Source organism: Pan paniscus, chromosome 19, assembly GCF_029289425.2.
Source record: "Pan paniscus chromosome 19, NHGRI_mPanPan1-v2.0_pri, whole genome shotgun sequence".
Lineage (NCBI taxonomy): Eukaryota > Metazoa > Chordata > Mammalia > Primates > Hominidae > Pan > Pan paniscus.
The window spans coordinates 26,223,423-26,239,562 of NC_073268.2; the positions used below are offsets into that span (position 1 = coordinate 26,223,423).

The 16,140-nt window shown below is 57.0% G+C and overlaps 1 protein-coding gene across 2 annotated transcripts in view; it reads right to left on the reverse strand.

Moving 5' to 3' along the window:
• The window catches only part of MLLT6 (MLLT6, PHD finger containing), a 21,928-nt gene continuing 5,788 nt past the window's right edge, over positions 1 to 16,140 (reverse strand). The window contains exons 7-20 of one of the 2 annotated variants that reach the window (XM_034941981.4): positions 15,188 to 15,355; positions 14,409 to 14,507; positions 11,365 to 11,581; positions 10,211 to 10,825; positions 9,579 to 9,760; positions 9,239 to 9,347; positions 7,607 to 7,673; positions 7,295 to 7,440; positions 6,621 to 6,818; positions 6,442 to 6,530; positions 4,972 to 5,321; positions 4,432 to 4,522; positions 2,233 to 2,589; positions 1 to 1,650 (exon numbers count right to left, since the gene is read on the reverse strand). In XM_034941981.4, coding sequence (XP_034797872.1) covers positions 1,609 to 1,650; positions 2,233 to 2,589; positions 4,432 to 4,522; positions 4,972 to 5,321; positions 6,442 to 6,530; positions 6,621 to 6,818; positions 7,295 to 7,440; positions 7,607 to 7,673; positions 9,239 to 9,347; positions 9,579 to 9,760; positions 10,211 to 10,825; positions 11,365 to 11,581; positions 14,409 to 14,507; positions 15,188 to 15,355 — 2,730 coding nt within the window. In that variant the 3' untranslated portion in view covers positions 1 to 1,608. The remainder of the gene's footprint in view (positions 1,651 to 2,232; positions 2,590 to 4,431; positions 4,523 to 4,971; positions 5,322 to 6,441; positions 6,531 to 6,620; positions 6,819 to 7,294; positions 7,441 to 7,606; positions 7,674 to 9,238; positions 9,348 to 9,578; positions 9,761 to 10,210; positions 10,826 to 11,364; positions 11,582 to 14,408; positions 14,508 to 15,187; positions 15,356 to 16,140) is intronic. The other variant, XM_034941982.3, reaches the window with a different exon arrangement.

Below are 16,140 nucleotides of genomic sequence, written 5' to 3' on the forward strand. Positions count from 1 at the left end.
TTTCTGTCATTGCCAAAAATATACACATCTTCTTTTCTTTATTAAAAAAAAAAAAAAAAAACCCAACAACAAAAACCCAAACAGAAACACACACAGAAAAATCCACACATGCAAAGAGACTGACAAGGCCGGAGCCTGGGGAAGCTGGAAACCCCTACCCTGGGCTCCAACCCCAGTGCAACTGAAACAGGGACACAGGCTTCGCCTTGCCTCTCGCCTCTCTCCTGACTGTCCACTCAGCCTCTGTGCCAAAGGCCTGGGCAGGCGGGGACTCTTTGAAGGTGAGAATTGCCCACTCTACCCTGGGGAAATAGCTGGTGGGTGAGGGGACAGTTGTTAGTCAGCTTAGTGGCTCCCCTGGTTGGTGGGGGTGGGGTGCAGGAGGCAAGCTGGCTAATTCTGGGAGGGAGGCTTTTGCTAAAAGCAGTGGCATTTCCCCCCACCTTACGCCCTCCCCCAAGCCCTGGGGCTCCCCTTGTGCCAGAGAAGGAGGAAGCTATCAGTGGGGTAGGGGGCCCTAAGGGGGCCCTGAGACCATGTGGGGTCAGGGGAGGGAAGGCAGGATACTACCCTGATTCAAAGCCCTGTGCCCCCAGCCACTCTCCAATATTGGAGTACTGCTCTGGTGTTTGTTAACCATTCATGCCCCCAGAGAGGGACCAAAGTTGGTGAGGTGGGGAGGGTGCAAATAAGAGCTGGGAGGTCCCCTCTCTGGCGCTGCTTCATCTGACCACTGCGCCTATCCCTGCCCTTGGCTGCCCTGGGTCCAGGAGGAGAGAGACAGGCAGACAGACACATACACATACACACACACACACACACACACACACACACACATGCACGCACACACACACTCACACACTGAGTCGGGCAGCTCCATCTCCCCACCCTCGGCACTCCTAAGTCCAATAGTGCAAACAAAGGGCGGGGCACCAAGGAAGGCCGGAGCCTCCCCGCACCTGCCCTCTCCTCCCCATCACGGGGCCCCAAGAGGTTGAGGAGGCTGGGGCTGAGTGTGATGCTCTCCTGCCCCTTCTCCAGCCCCCAACATCTGTGGGCTTTTACAAGCTCAGCTTGTGCCCCTGCGCTGGGGGGAGGGATGGCGAGAAAAAGTCCAAGGGGTCCCTTCTGCCATCTGCCCGAGCTGGGAAGAAACTGCAGGTAAAGTGGGTCCAGCCCTTCTCCCATAAAAGATTTCCCCGCAGGGCAGGCCCAGGGCCTCTCCCTCCACTTCTCCCCATTCAAGTGCTGATCCATTTCATGTGACAGGTCCAACCAACCCCCTACTTCTGCCATGGCCCACTCTGCTCTCTGGGGGGACCTCCAAAACATTTGCTGGGGATAGACCTCCTAGGCGGGCTTGCAGACTGTCCTTCCTCTGAGCCTCACAAAGCGGACAGTGCGGAAAGGGAAGGGGGCCAGATGGAGGGGGCTCCCCTCTCAGTCTCAGTCCTCGACACCAGGAGCTCTCCACACTCCCTGGACCTCAGCACAGGCTCTGGGTCAAGGCTCTCCAGGGTCTGGGCGCAGGCGCCTGCTCCAGGCTAGGACCCCTCAGGCCAGGATCTGTTCCCTCCACTTGGGGGGTCAGGAGGGGTAAGGGTGGATTTAGCCTTTTTCCTGGTTGGCTGAGGCTCCTTTGTCAGCGGTCTGGAAAGAGAGGGAGGGAGGCCAGGGGTGTGGAAAGTGTCAGGTCCTAACCCCCAGATAAGAACAGCTTCCTAGTCCAAGAAAGCTGCTGTGGGGTGCTGAAACGGGGCCAATGGAAGCCTCTGGCCTGGGCTCTGAGGGGTGCGCACCAGGGCCGATGCGCAGGGGTGTGAAACCACCCTGCAGAAGAGCACCGGGCTGCGTGGGCATGTGCAAGCTAAGGCCGTGTGCCCTCAGGAGAAGGAGAGAGGGCCTTTCTGACATTGGCCTACCCAGAGGGTCATCTTTTTCTAATTGGTCGGATGAGAAACAAAATGGCTTTTTCTAATTGGTCCTCCTGGAGGAAGGCTGTTTTCTAATTGGTCCTTTTCCTCTGAGCCCATGCTCAGATCGGATCTTTCTTGGCCCTGCAAGAGGGCACCCATGTGCAAGCAGAGGCCCTGGGGTCTGAGGCAGGGTACTTTGCTGACCTAGGGGTTGCTTCCTTCCCCCTGCTGAGGTACCTGATGATAAGCCTTCTGACAATCCATCTCTACCCATCCCTCAGAGGGGAGGCAGGAAGGCCCCGGGCCCCTTACTCACCCCTCCTTTGGGGCCACCGCCACTGCCGTCTGCTCCCGACAGGCTGAGGAAGGGGTTGGTCTGGGCAGTGAGGACTGGAGGTCCGCCTGCTGCTGCCACTGCTGCAGCTGCAGCTGCTGCGGCCATGAGACTTGTGTTGTTGCCAAGCGAGGGAGCCACTAGGGCTCCAGCGGGCAGCAGGGGTGGAGCAGACGCTGTGGGCAGCAGGCCAGGGGTACCCGCAGACAGCAGCGGGGTGGAGCTTCCTGCCAGCAGGCTGGCCATGGGCAGCTGGGAGCCCCCAGCCATCTGCAGGCGCTGCAGCTCCCGTTTCTGCTGGATCTGCTGGATCATCTGGTAGACAACAGTCTGGTGTTCCTGCAAGGGGGCCAGACCGCTTGTTGGCCAACAGTCCCAGGGGTCTCTTCCCTGCTGCCTGCCCTGCCTGGCCAGGCCCCACCCCATCACACTGGAATCAGGAGGCAAGAGGCCTGTGAGACAGTCAAGGTACTGTCTCGCATTTCCCACTTAGCCTGGGTCTCCCCATCTAGACAAGAAAATGGTTGCACGCCATTGGTATTTGCCAGCTGCAGCACTGCTGGCCAACAGCAGGGTATTTAATATCTCTGGCCCTGCCCACAGAATCACCCCTCAGCTCCTAAGACAACCACAGACGCCCCCAAGTTGAAAAACACTAAACTAGGTCAATAGTTTTCTTTTCTTTTCTTTTTGTGAGATGGAGTCTTGCTCTGTCACCCAGGCTGGAGTACAGTGGTGCGATATTGGCTGACTGCAACCTCCACCTCCTGGGTTCAAGCGATTCTCCTGCCTCAGCCTCCCAGGTAGCTGGATTACAGGGGCCTGCCACCACATCCGGCTAATTTTTGTATTTTTAGTAGAGACGGGGTTTCGCCAAAACTACTGACTAGGTCAATAGTTTTCAATTCGCCGGACACGGTGGCTCACGCCTATAATCCCAGCACTTTGGGAGGCTGAGGCCGGTGGATCACTTGAGGTCAGGAGTTTGAGACCAGCCTGGCCAACATGGTGAAACCCCATCTCTACTAAAGATACAAAAATTAGCTGGGCATGGTGGCATGCACCTGTAATCCCAGCTACTTGGGAGGCTGAGGCAAGAGAATCCCTTGAACCCGGGAGGCGGAGGTTGCAGTGAGCCAATATCATGCCATTGCACTCCAGCCTGGGCAACAAGAGTGAAACTCTGTCTCAAAAAAAAAAAAAAAAAGTTTTCAATTCCCTTTCTCTTTTGTTTTGTTTGCTTCTATCATTTAAGATTCATTTATTTTGCTTTGAATAGGCAAAGCATTCTTAATGTCCCAGAAACCAAAATAATATATCAAAGTTTACCTTAAGAACTTACTCCTCTTGCTCCCATCTGGTCCCTACAGGCAGCCAGGTGAATTGGTTTCCTGTCTAATATTTCTTTATATGAAAATGTTGATTTTTCTTATTTTTTCAACTCCCTGTTTTGTTTTTGAGACAGGGTCTCATTCTGTCACCCGGGCGGGAGTGTATTGGCGCCATCTCAGCTCACTGCAGCCTCCACCTCCCCGGTTCAAGCGATTCTCCTGCCTCAGGCTCCCGAGTAGCTGGGACTACAGGCGTGCACCACCACGCCCAGCTAATTTTTTGTAGAGATTCAGTTTCACCAAGTTGCCCAGGCTGATCTCGAACTCCTGAGCTCAAGCGATCTGCCTGCCTCAGTCTCCCGTGCTTGGATTACAGACATGAGCCACCACGCCCGGCTGCTTCCCTCATTTTTAAAAAGTAAAACTCCTTTTCTCCAAAGGTAGTTTCAGCCGACCCAACAGGAGACAGACCCAAAGAAGCTGCTGTGGTTGAGGGTGGTGTCACCTGCACAGCCACTCAGACCCTGGAGTTTCCCCTGAATGCCTTTGGGGCTGGGACTGAAATGCTCAATAACTGAGGACTTGCTGCCCTCCAGAGTCTTTCACCAGGATGCGACCTGGGGCTATTACAGCAGCCCTTTCTCAATGCCCAGGGGACCCTGGGCATGATCTTATCCCCCTTACCTGCCATGGATGCTCCACAGGGCCCAGCCCCAGTCCCACAGGCCCAGCCTAGAGCTTCCCCTCACTCTGCCTGCTCCTGCCCTCTCCTGGCTGGCCCTGATCCTCTGAGATGTGCCCTTCCAGGCAGACCAAGGGGCACCTGAGGCAGGAAAGGGAGGGGCATTACCGGGGTCAGCTGCGGGGAGGCCAGGAGCTGCTGGAGTTGCTGGAGCTGCTGCTCTTGCTGCTGAAGGAGATGTCTCTGCTGCTCTGTAAGGCTGAGGTGGGGGTGGGGGGTGGGGGGGGACAACACACAGACCATGGGGGAGGGCCAGGGAAACACTCCTGCTCCCAATCCCAAGCCCCTAGACTCCCTCAGACCCAGGGGAAGCAAGGCAGGGATGTGCGATCTTAGAGCACCGTGCTCATAGGGTGCAGCAAGAGGGATACAGGTCTGATTTAGAAGAACTGTCCCAGAAGGAAATCCTAGAGTGCAGGACAGGAAGTCAACAATTCTTTTGTCCCTGGGGAGCTACCGTCCAGAGGACACACATGTCTAACAGTCTGTGGAGTCCTTAGAGGCCAAGAGGTGACTAGGATTATATACCCTGTGAGACCAGAGGCCATTTTTCCTTTTAGGGATTGTGGGTGTTTTGGGGAAAATCCCTCCCTTCCCAGAGCCAGCCCCCCACCCTGTTCCCCTTCCCAGGGCTGAGCTCTCCCTCACCTGTTGAGACAGCCTGGCAGCTGCAGCGTGGGGGCCCCGCCAGCCTGGCTCAAGCTTGCGGGGTTGGGGGCAGCGGCCCCATTCAACCCCCCAAGGAGCCCATTGAGGGGCAGGCCCCCACTGCCTGCCAGCCCCCCCAACAGCCCCTCAGCCATGGGCATGGCCCCCAGCCCCGCTGCCCCGGGTGCCCGGCCCAACCCGTTCTGCGGCTGGGGCGGGAGTGGGGCAGGGGCCCCAGGCAGGGCCAGGGGCAGAGTGGCAGGGCTCTGCTGGAGGAGGGGCAGCGGTGGGGGCGTGCTGTGGAAGGACAGCGACGAGCTGCTGCGGCTCGGGCAGCCTGAGTGTGGGTCCTGGGGAGGGAGGGGGAAGGGAGGGGTCAGAGGGCCAGCATGACTTTTCTGGCCCCTGGCCCAGCACCCACCAGCATTCTCACAGAGCACAGCAACCCCCACTTCACCCCCAGGCACCCTGGAAGAAGCAAGGTCCGGGGATGAGAGCTAAGAATCCAAATTGTCTTCACGAATCATGTTTCCTGACCCCTTCCTGGGAGCCCAGCGCCCCTCATCATCCTCATTTAATAATGGACAATGATGATGGTGGTGACCATCTGGTGAACCAGATCCTGGGCTGAGGGCTTGACCTGTGCTATCTTGCTATTCTCATTTTATGGGTGAAGCCATTGATTCTTGCACAGGTTAAGTAACTCTGCAGGCAAAAGCACTACAGCTGAAGTGAAAGGCTCAGGTTCAAATCCTATGTCCACAATCCAATGGCTTGGGTTCAACCTGTCTTAGTTTACTCACTCGTAAGCTGGGGGGTAACAGTAGTACCTATTCCATAGGCTTACTATGAAGACTAAATGAATGCTTTAAAAAATTTTTGCATAGGGCATGACAAAGGGCAAGTGTGCAATTAATGCTAGTTATTATTATGATTATTACTGCCCAAGTCACACAGTTAATAAATGGCAGAGAGAGAACAAGAACCCAGTTTGTTGGATTCCAGTAATAACCACAACACAACAGCAACTGCTATTCCAACCGCCACCAATTACACAGGAATTATTTTGTGTGAGGCGCTATAATAAACCCTTCACAAATACTTCTCAAAGAGGCCTTCCCTAAGCACTTTCTATCCACAGAAGCAGCCCTCCCCCGTTCTCTCTCTCACAGCCCTCAATTTCTCTCCACCCTAACATATCTCCCAGTTTGTGATTACTCCTTCTTTGCTTGGGGTAGCCTATCTTAAGAAGCAGCGCTGTGCCGGTTTTGCTCACTGATTGCTTAGCCAATGGCTGGCACTAAGTGGGCACCCCATAAATATTACTTGATTAAGGGAGGACTGAATGGATCAATCAACTGCTCAGTCAGTCACTTCATTGCCCAGCCTCCAATAGCTGCGGGGAAGAGATGGGACCAGGAGAGCCTTGAGTCTCCCCCTCCTTCCTGCCCCGCTCCTCATAGCGCCCACCTCAGAAGAAGTGGACAGCGAGTTGTCCAGGCCGAGGCTGCTCTTTCCCGGAGGGCTCTTGCTGGTGCTCAAGGAGTCGCTGCTGCCGGCTGTGGGAGGGATGTCACAGGCTGCAGTCAGGGCCAGTCCGGACTTCAGGGCAACGGGCCTCTCTCCCGGGCTGGGCGGGATCCCCTCACCTTGGGGAGGCAGGCCATAGGGCCCAGGGACAGGGCCGTTGGCGGCAGGCAGGGCAGCAGGCAGGGCAGGGAAGGGCACAGAGAGCTGCACGTTGAGAATCTGCAGCCGCTCCTTTTTGGCCGTTAGGCTCAGGATCTGCTCTTGCAGCCGCTGGTTCTCCTTCTGCAGCGCGTGCAGCGCCTTCAGCATCTCCACGACTGCGGAGAGAGCGAGGAACCTGAGGGAGGGGCGAGGGGGCGGAGGCGGGGCCAGGGGACCGGGGGCGGGGCCTGGAGGGGAGCCAGTGCTCAGCCTTTAAAAAGGCGGCGCCAGCTTAAGGAGGGACACAGATGAGCTCTGAGAAGAGAGGCGGGACTTGGGGAGCCACAGGTGTGAAGACCTGGGGCGGAGCCTGAGGCTGGGGTCGAGGCCACACGGGTCAGGAGAGAAGGGCGGAAGTTGCGGTTTGGTAAGGTCGGGGCCCGGAGGCCACGAAGGCCAAAGGTGGGGCGCTGAGGGATCAGGGCCGGTCGTGTGGCCTGGCAGGGATGGGAGGTGAGGCCCGGGGTGGCCGAGAGTCAAGGCTGGGGCGGGGCCTAAGGGCGGAACCTTAAAGAAGCTTGGGGACCTCGGGGAGAAAGGTGACTGTTGGGGCCCTAGGGCAGGCGTCCCGACCGGCGCCACCCCTCCTCACTGTTGACGCCGGCCTCCCCGTCGCCCTGCTTCTCCAGAAGCTGCTCCATGTTAGTCGTCCCTGGGGCCGCCGGGTCTAACTGGCCGCCCCCACAGGGTGCAGAGGCTGTCTGGTCGAAGAGTGCGGGGAGGCTGCTGATGGGGGACCTGCGGCCAGAGGGAACCTGGGTTCAGTCGACCCGACCACTCCAGGCTCCTCTGGCCCTTCTCCCGTATCCCCCAGGGGTTCCAGCCCGCGCCGGTCTCTCCGTCCCTCCTCCCTCGGGTGTCCCTCCTGCCCCCAGCCCCTCCTCCAGGCTGCCCTTTCCCTCACATGGAAGACAGACTCTCCTGAGGGGAGGTCCCCCGACACCGGAAGCTGCAGTCCTCCAGGTCTGGCTCTTGGAAGAAGGGAAGGCTGGGATCAGCGTGGAGGAGTGGTAGCTGCCTCAGGGTCCCCGCCCCCGAGATGGATATGGGATTGGGACCTCACCGCAGATCCCTTTCCCCAGGAATCCCCAACCCCAGACTGGCAGTTCAAGGCCAGCGCTGAGGGCCCTGGCTTGGAAACCCTGCCCCTGGGAGGCAAACCCCGGGCATCTGCTCTCTTCCTCCTCTGGGCTGAAGGCTCCACTGTCTGGCTTCTTTCAGATCCACCGCCCAATTCCTTTCCTGGGATCTTCAGAGTTATAGAAATTTGAGGTCAAGACAGACCTGGATTGAACTTAAACCTGACATCAACTTTTGTGACCTTGGGCTCCTAACCAGCCTCTCCGAAGTGACTGTTATTAAGATTAAAAGAAGGTAATAAATGTGAAGTGTTTACCTGAAGGGTTTAGCTAGCATGTAGCAAGCCCTTAATGACTGCAGCTATTATCATAATTAGCTCTGTATGACTTTTTACATTCATCAGATCCCTAATCAGGAGGCAAAACTAAAACTCTTCCTTGGGCCACAGAATCCTGATCTGAGTTTTAACAAATATATCACCCTACTCTGTCGTTCTTAAACGTGGAATCATATTTGTCCCCTTTAAGGCTTACCTGAGTCGGCAGCCTGGCTGTAGGCCCCGCCTCCCAGCCTGACAGGTGGTCTCCCTGCACCAATTAGCTTTCTGGGGCTGGGCTGACTCTCCAGGGAGAGGGCGGGGCGCTTGTGACCCGCCCCCTTAACTCGTAGATACCCGGAGAGGTTGAGACCTCCGTAAGCGCTGATCCCAAGACACACTACGAAGCCAAGGGGAAGCACGCTACACCGGTGAAAGCACTGGGCTTGGAGTCAGGAGAACAGAATCTGAGCTTTAGGTCTGCCATTTCCTGCCTTGAGCAAGTCTTCCATCTCTGCCTTTTTCTTCTGTGAGATGGAGCAGTAACTTCCCTGCCCTGCCTTCTCGCTGGGTTCTAACTTGAAAGTGTACCCTGGTTTGCTGTGTGTGGATTTTTTTTTTTTTTTAAGAGACAGGTTCTCCCTGTGTTGCCCAGGCTAGTCTCCTGAGTAGCTGGGATTACAGGCGGGAGCCACTACGCTGGGATTTTGTTTGTTTTGAGACGGAGTTTTGCTCTTATCGCCCAGGCTGGAGTGCAATGGCGCGATCTCGGCTCACTGCAACCTCCGCCTCCCAGGTTCAAGCAATTCTCCTGCCTCAGCCTCCTGAGTAACTGGGATTACAGGCGCCCACCACCACGCCCAGCTACTTTTTGTATTTTTAGTAGAGACGGGGTTTCACCATGTTGGCCAGGCTGGTCTCAAACTCCTGATCTCAGGTGATCCACCCGCCTCGGCCTCCCAAAGTGCTGGGATTACAGGCGTGAGCCACCACACCCGGCCTGTTTGTTTTTGCAGGGAGGGCAATGGCCAGAAGGAGGGGGCAGCCAGAAAGCTCTCCCATTCTTTCTGGGGTCACATGCAGGTGATGGGTGTCCGACCTTTGGGAAGAAAGGGGAGAGGCGATCAGATATTCACATACCTGTGTGGCTGCTCTCAGCTTGGGCGAGGAGGGGATTAACGGCACCCATGGGGGTTCCAAAGATGTGGGTAGAAGGGAGGCTAAAGGTAGAGCCAGCCAGAGAAAACACCTAAGGGAGGGAGGTAGAATCCCCTGGCGGTTATTCTTGGATCTAGAGCACAACTGTGTGTACCGGGGTGCAGGGGGCCGGGTGTGCTGGGGAGCAGAGGGGTCCAGAGCCCGGAGGGTGGTCTGATGGCAACTCAGCCCAGTTGCTCCAATTCCCATGGAAGGCTGGGGTCCTCTGTCAGTCTGTCCCCAACCTGCCCAGGGAAGGAGGAGCCCAGGAGTCAGGTCTCACCTGAGTGGTGGAGATAGAAGCAGAAGAGGAGGGGAGGGTGCTGGTGAACGGGGAGCGGCTGAGGCGGGGCAGGGCCGAGGTCCCTGGGGGCCCCAGGAGGCTGGAGGAGAGAGGGGTGCTGCAGACAGCCCGCAGCATCCCGCCACTGTGGGAAATGGGGTCCTTATTACTGGTGTAGATGCCTGCAGGCACAAGGACAGAGGGAAGCACGTGGTTACTCTCCACCCCAGACTCCTGCTCAGCCAGGTGGCTGACAGCCCCTCCCCAGCTCGAGTGCTCCCCGGGATCTGGCTACATGCCCCAGTCTAACCCTCTTGCTGCAAAGATGTCACTTCCTGCCTGGGTGACATCTGCTTGCTGCGCCTGCTTGTTAAACTGCCCTGCCGAGGGCTACGGAATTCCTAGCTTTTCTAATCTCCCTCCCAAAACTTGGTAAAACCTTCTGACAATCTGTCCCCAATCCTTTCTACTCCACGCATGCAGAGGGGGATGTCCTGAAGGTGACTGTCTCCTCCGTGCTCTATCTTTTGGAGCAGTATCCATCCCATTTCCTTCTAAGTGCATGTGTAAGCTCTGTTCCTCACTAGACTGGCTGGGCCCTGAAATGCCCTCTGTCCCCAGGGGTCACTAACCTGCCCCTAGTAAGGGGGACTCCAGGCTCAAGCTGGGCAAGCTCCCAGAAGGCCCAAAGGTTCGGGAGGACAGACCTCCCAGGCCGGAGCTGACCAGGGAACCTCCAGAGAAGGGTGAGGCAGCAGTGGCGGTAAAGCCAGCCAGCTGGGCACTGGGCAAGGATGGGGCAGCTGGGCCCCCAGTGCCCTCCTTGTTCCGGCTGCCCTTGGGACGGCCTGGCCCATGGCGGCTCCTCTTGCTGGCTTTGTGCTTCTTCTCCTTCAGGCCTGTCTCAGGGGTCTCATCAGCAGGCACAGGGGTGGCACTCAGTGCGGGCATCCGTTTGTGGGTGCCTGCCGAGGCCCCAGACCCCGTGACGTGGGGAGACTTATAGTCCCCAGGGGAGGGCGCCCGGGCCCGGCCTGAGCTGGAGGTGGTGGTGGAGAAGCGCATGATGGGCCCAAAGCCAGAGAAGACCACCTTCTGCTCAAAAAGGTCAGCCTTGGGGGGCTCGGGAGCTGAGGGAGAAGGAGGGGCTGAAGGGGCGGGGGCTGTGGGCTTGGAGTACTTGTCCTCCTCTGGCTGCTCCAGCTTGGGGAATGCAGAGAAGTCAGGGGAGCTCTGCAGGGACGAGACTGTGCACAGAGGGGGAAACAGTTACAGCTGGACCCCAGATCCCCGCACTCCCCCCCACTCCCGCGTGTACTGGCGGGAGAGAGCTCTGGTCCACGAATGGGGATGCCTGGTTTCCTGTCTCAGCTCTGCCACTGTCTGTGTCCTGGGATGAGTACCCCCGACCCCTCCAGCTTTCCCACCTGTAATAAAATGGGGGAGAGTAACTCGCACCCTACTGGCCTCACCAGATGACTGTAGCGATTACAGGAGAAAATGTTAATGGGGGTTCTTGAAAAATTGTACCTTGCAGCACAAATGTAGGGGATAAGGAATACTGTTATGAGGTTGGTGGGGTGGCCCCTGAAGGGGAGAGGAGAGTTCTGGTTCAAGAAGGAAGGGTTTGGGGGCAGGTTTGGAGAGGAGGGGATTCCCCATCTTTATCCTGAACCAATGGAGAAGTAAATGAGATGCAAAACCAATATGCAAAGTCCCTTGCCAGAAAAGCTCAGGACAAAAGGCTGTCCCTGCTCCCAGCTTCCTCCCGGATGCCCACACTCACCTGCAGGCTGGAAGGGCCCCCCAGAGGAGGAGGAAGAGGAGGAGGAAGAGGAGGAGGCGGAGGTAAAACTGCTCACACCTTTCCCACTGCTCAGTTTCTTCCCTTTATGACTCAGGCTATGGCTGGAAGACTTTTTCCCCTTTGAGTCCCTGCTGCTCTCAGAGGTCTCCTGCGTGCTGGCCTCGTGGTGGGAGGAAGAGGAAGCCGAGGAGGAGACCTGAAGGAGAGGAGAGAGGAAGGTTCAACACCAGGTGCCTGGGCCTGTGCTGATCCTGATGTGGGAGTGAAGCAGGAGGGCACAGGACCTAGCTCAACTGGGAGAGCCCACAGCTAGTTTCATGAAGGACTTCCGGGCAGGGAGTGGCCAGGAGCTCCTAGACCAGGGATATGGGGAGGCAGCTGTGGCACTCCTGGGTGTAAGGCAGAGGGGAATTCACTGAACCCAAGAAGGTGTCTGTCTTTCACCTTAGGCAGGGAAGATGGAAGCCAAGAGGGAGAAGATGAAAACAGTCCCAGAGTCTGAAGAGATTTACTCATTGGTCCATTCATTCACTGAATACTTAGGGCGTCTAAGAAGGCTGGACCTATGCTGGAAGTGGCGAGGCAGAGAAGAGGACCCACAGGAGAATGGGCTTCTCTGGTGCCATCCTGGAGCCCTCCAGCTACTACCCCAAACTTCGGCCCCCTGGCTTTCCACCCATTCTCTGACCACCTCATGCTCTTCCTAGACAACCTGAGATTGCACACACTAAGCGTTTGCCAGGACAGCCTATCCTTACTCTTCCTGGGAAATTTCTCATCCTTTAAAATCCAGCCTGGAAGTCCCTCTTCCCTGAAGCCTCCCTAAATACCTCAGGTGGAACAAGACATTCTGTCCCCTTATTTCCAGAGAACTGTGCACACATGACCACATGTCAACAGCTGCCACTCTGCACTGAAATGTTCTGTCCTATCTGAGGCACCAGAAACCAAAGAGCGCGGCAGGGTGGTGGTTGAAGGAGCGTGGGCTCTAAGTCGGGCAGAGCAAGGTATGAGCCTGGTGGGCTCTGCCCTTCACCGCCATGTTTTTGTTTTTTCTTAATTTATTTTTGAGATGGAGTTTCACTCTTGTTGCACAGGCTGGAGTGCAATGGTGCGATCTCGGCTCACTGCAACCTTCAGTCACCTCCCAGGTTCAAGTGATTCTCCTGCCTCAGCCTCCCAAGTAGCTGGGATTACAGGCACCAGCCACCACACCCGGCTAATTTTGTGTATTTTTAATAGAGGCAGGGTTTCACCATGTTGGCCAGGCTGATCTCGAACCCCTGACCTCAGGTGATCCACCTGCCTCGGACTCCCAAAGTGCTGGGACTACAGGCATGAGCCACCACGCCTGGCCTCACTGCCATGTTATACTGTGCAAAGTCTCAACGTCGATGAGTGTCAGTATCTTTACAGAGAGCACTATGCATATGTGGTGAGTTGGAAGCAGCATGATGCCAGATACATGGTATAGGGTCAATAAATGATGAGACGTCCAGTGGCAGCAGCTGCAGAGACAGTGCTGTGGGCAGGTGAAGAGCACAAGCCTTCAAGCCAGACTGCATTGGAATCTCAGGTCTACCACTTTACTAGCTGTGTGCTTTTAGGCAAATTACTTAACCTCCCTGTGCCCCATCATCTTCATATATTAAATGGGGTTTATAAATTTCCAACCTAATTGGATTATTTTGAGTATTAAATGGACTAATCTCCATATGCCCTTCCATCTCCTGGTTCTAGAACACAGCCTGGCATGCCATGAGTTCGTTCGTGCTTCAGGCTGCTGCCAGGGAAGGCCCTTTTCCTCCTAGTAGCGACCAGGTATTCAGTTAATCGTGCTGAACAGATAAATGCTGAATGCAGGCTGGACCGGAAACGAGAGCCACCCTGCACTGCCCCTCCCGGGCGGAGTCCTGGTCTCTGTCTTCCTCTTTGTTCTTTTCAACAGCTGGAGTTCTGAAGGGAGCCAGATGTGGTTCTGAGAGCAAGGGAAGAGAGGGGCTGGGGGGAAGGGTAGCCGAAGTGCTGGGGCGAGTGGAGGAGGATGGGCAGAGTTCTCTGGCATGTCCAAGGGACATCCAGTTACTGGAAAAACTCCCAGACCCCTGGCCATTTCTTGCCACCTGCCTGCAGGCCCCTGGAAAGGTCAGAGGGCATGAATGACAAGGTCTCCAGGTGAGCCCTGGGAAGCAGGGGAGAGGTTTACTGGGGCAGTTGCCACAGCAACATCACCCTGGAAACCTGATACCTGAACCTCCTGCTAAGGTGCCCAGAACTCTGCCAACCGTCTGAGATGGGGTGGAGGTGAATGGGCAATAATGGTGACAGGAGGGAGCAGTTTCTCCATCTCCCCCCACCCTACCAGGTTCTCCTCCCATGGGGAGGGCAGGTTGTAGGGAGCAGGGAGGGCTGTTCCAGCTTGGATTAGCAATTCCCTGGCCTAGGGTAGGGCCTGCCTATCGCTCATCCAGATGTTGCCCATTTCTGGAGACAGGCCTGACATACCATGCCCTGCTGGGAATGGTCGGATGAGTGGGAGTTTCGGGATACTGTCCAGGGGCCTGCCCCCCATGCCACCTTGGTCAGAACTTTCAGCCCCTCCAACCTGCACGGAGTGGGATTTGGGTTGGGTGACAAGCTTTGGGTGTCCTCCTGATGGGGCGTAGGGGATGTCCTCTACCAATCTCTGGGGACAGGGGCCCTAGAACTCTGAGAGCAGGCCTGAGTGCCGTCCCCCACTCTCTGCAGACAAGAGCCCAGGGCTGAGGCCCTCTGGACAGAGGCAGATGGGAGTATCTGGCAGCCAGCACCCCAAACTCCCAATCCCATGGTTGGTCGGTGATTGGTGGCCCCTTCTAGGCTGGAAGAAGGAGTAGAGGGTATGGGGTAGGAGGGGAGTGGCATTAACTTGAAGCTGTGGGGAGGGTGCCCAGGTCCCTGACTCACCAACCTCTCGTCCCCGCCTCCCTCCCTCTGCCACCCCAGACCCACACACCATCCCTCCTGAAGGTGGGCAGCACTACCTTGTCAGCAGTGGGGACCACGGGCGGGGTGAGGATGCTGGGGGGCGACTCAGGCCGCTTCTTGTGCTTCTGCTTAAGGCGTTCTTTGTCCTTTCGACTCTGGAGAGGGAGAGGTGACTAGATATTGTGCTGGGGGGCTGTCTGGGCGAGGACAAACATGACATGTGGGTATGGGGAGCTGACACTCCCTCAGGGATGGGGTTTTGTGGGCACCATCTCTCCCTGAGGAGGGCTGGATAATGGGCTGGGCAGGAGCGATTCAGGCAAGTTCCTATGAGAGCCAACAGCCCTTCCCCCGGCCCCGCCTGCTAAAAATAGCCTGTCCCATTATCACGCCAGTGCTATAGAGCACCACGCGCGTGAACACAACACCTGCAAGGGTGTCCACCTGGGACACAGCTGCACAGAGGGACAGGAGCTGGGCACGCTGTGCTATGTGGCGCGAGGGAATGCAGGCATGAGCACTTACACACTAGGCGGCACATGGCTGGACTGCGGAGACGTGTGCAACGTGCAGAGCCATGTGTCTGGGGCTTGGGGGACACTGTGATGTCATGGGGAGGACCCAGAGGAACCACTAACACAGCCACAGGGAAGCCAAGCTCCCGCCTCACGCCCCCACCGTTTCACTTCAGCCCCCTCCTGCCCTCAGTGGCCTCAGAGGAAGGAAGAAGGCAGGGCCAAGACCTTAAGGGCACCTCATGATGGCTTTTTGAGCCATGTTTGTGAGTCTCCAAGTCCCCGTGTGGGAGTGATGGCAGGTGGGGGAGGACTTCTACCTTCTTCTGGCCCCTCTCGTGGTGGGTGGGATGCTTCTCCTGCTGCGTGGATGGTGAGGCTGACCGGCTTCTCCTCCCAGAGATGAAACCACTGCCACCTCCCCCCATGCTGCCGCCTCCTCCTCCAGTGCCTCCTCCGCCTCCCCCGCTGCTGTGCCGGGATGTCTTCTGCGGGAGAGATTTGAGAGAAATTGCAAACCCTCTTCTCACGGGCTTAGGGAACGCTTCCAGAAGGTTAGAGGATCCTGATCCTGGGGGTCAGCCCCATGTGCCCCGTCTGTCACTAAGAGGACCTCATGTCCTCTATGATGCTCTGCTCAGCAGAAGGGTGTTCCCCAGCCTGAAAATCCTAGAGTGTTCCAGCTGGCTCGTCCAATGTGCAGAGTCAACCACTGAGGCCCAGAAGAGGCAAGGATGCGTCTGGGCCCCAGCAAGGCCCAGGTGGAGGTGAGACTGGGGCCCGGGTCTTTCATTCTCTCCATGGTGCCCTCTTGGCTGACTGAGCCACGGCCCGTTTCTACCTCCTTCCCTGGAGCAGAGGGCGTGCAGGGGACCCTCGTGGGGAGCCAGTGCTCCCCTGCACTCCATATCCAATCCTCCCTCCAGACACTTGGCTCAGCTATCACCCCCTTCTCCTTTTTCCTGGCCCCTCCCCTCCACCAAACACAGTGGTTGCTCCTGTCCCAAAGGATATGCTGCCCTTAACTTGAAGAAAGGGGGGAAGTTAAACATCAACACAACCCAAACAACCCACATGCTCCGTCTCCTCCCAGCCAGGGCCTGCCTCCCCCATCCCCTTCACTACAGACCCAGCCTGATGGCTCCACCCTCCCCGGGGTTATAGCTGCTCCCTCTAAGGTCACCAGCTACCTCCCAACTGCCAAACCCAAGGGCTAATTTCAGGCCTTATCTGACCAGTGGGCAGCTCCCCAGTGTTGGACACAGCTCCTACC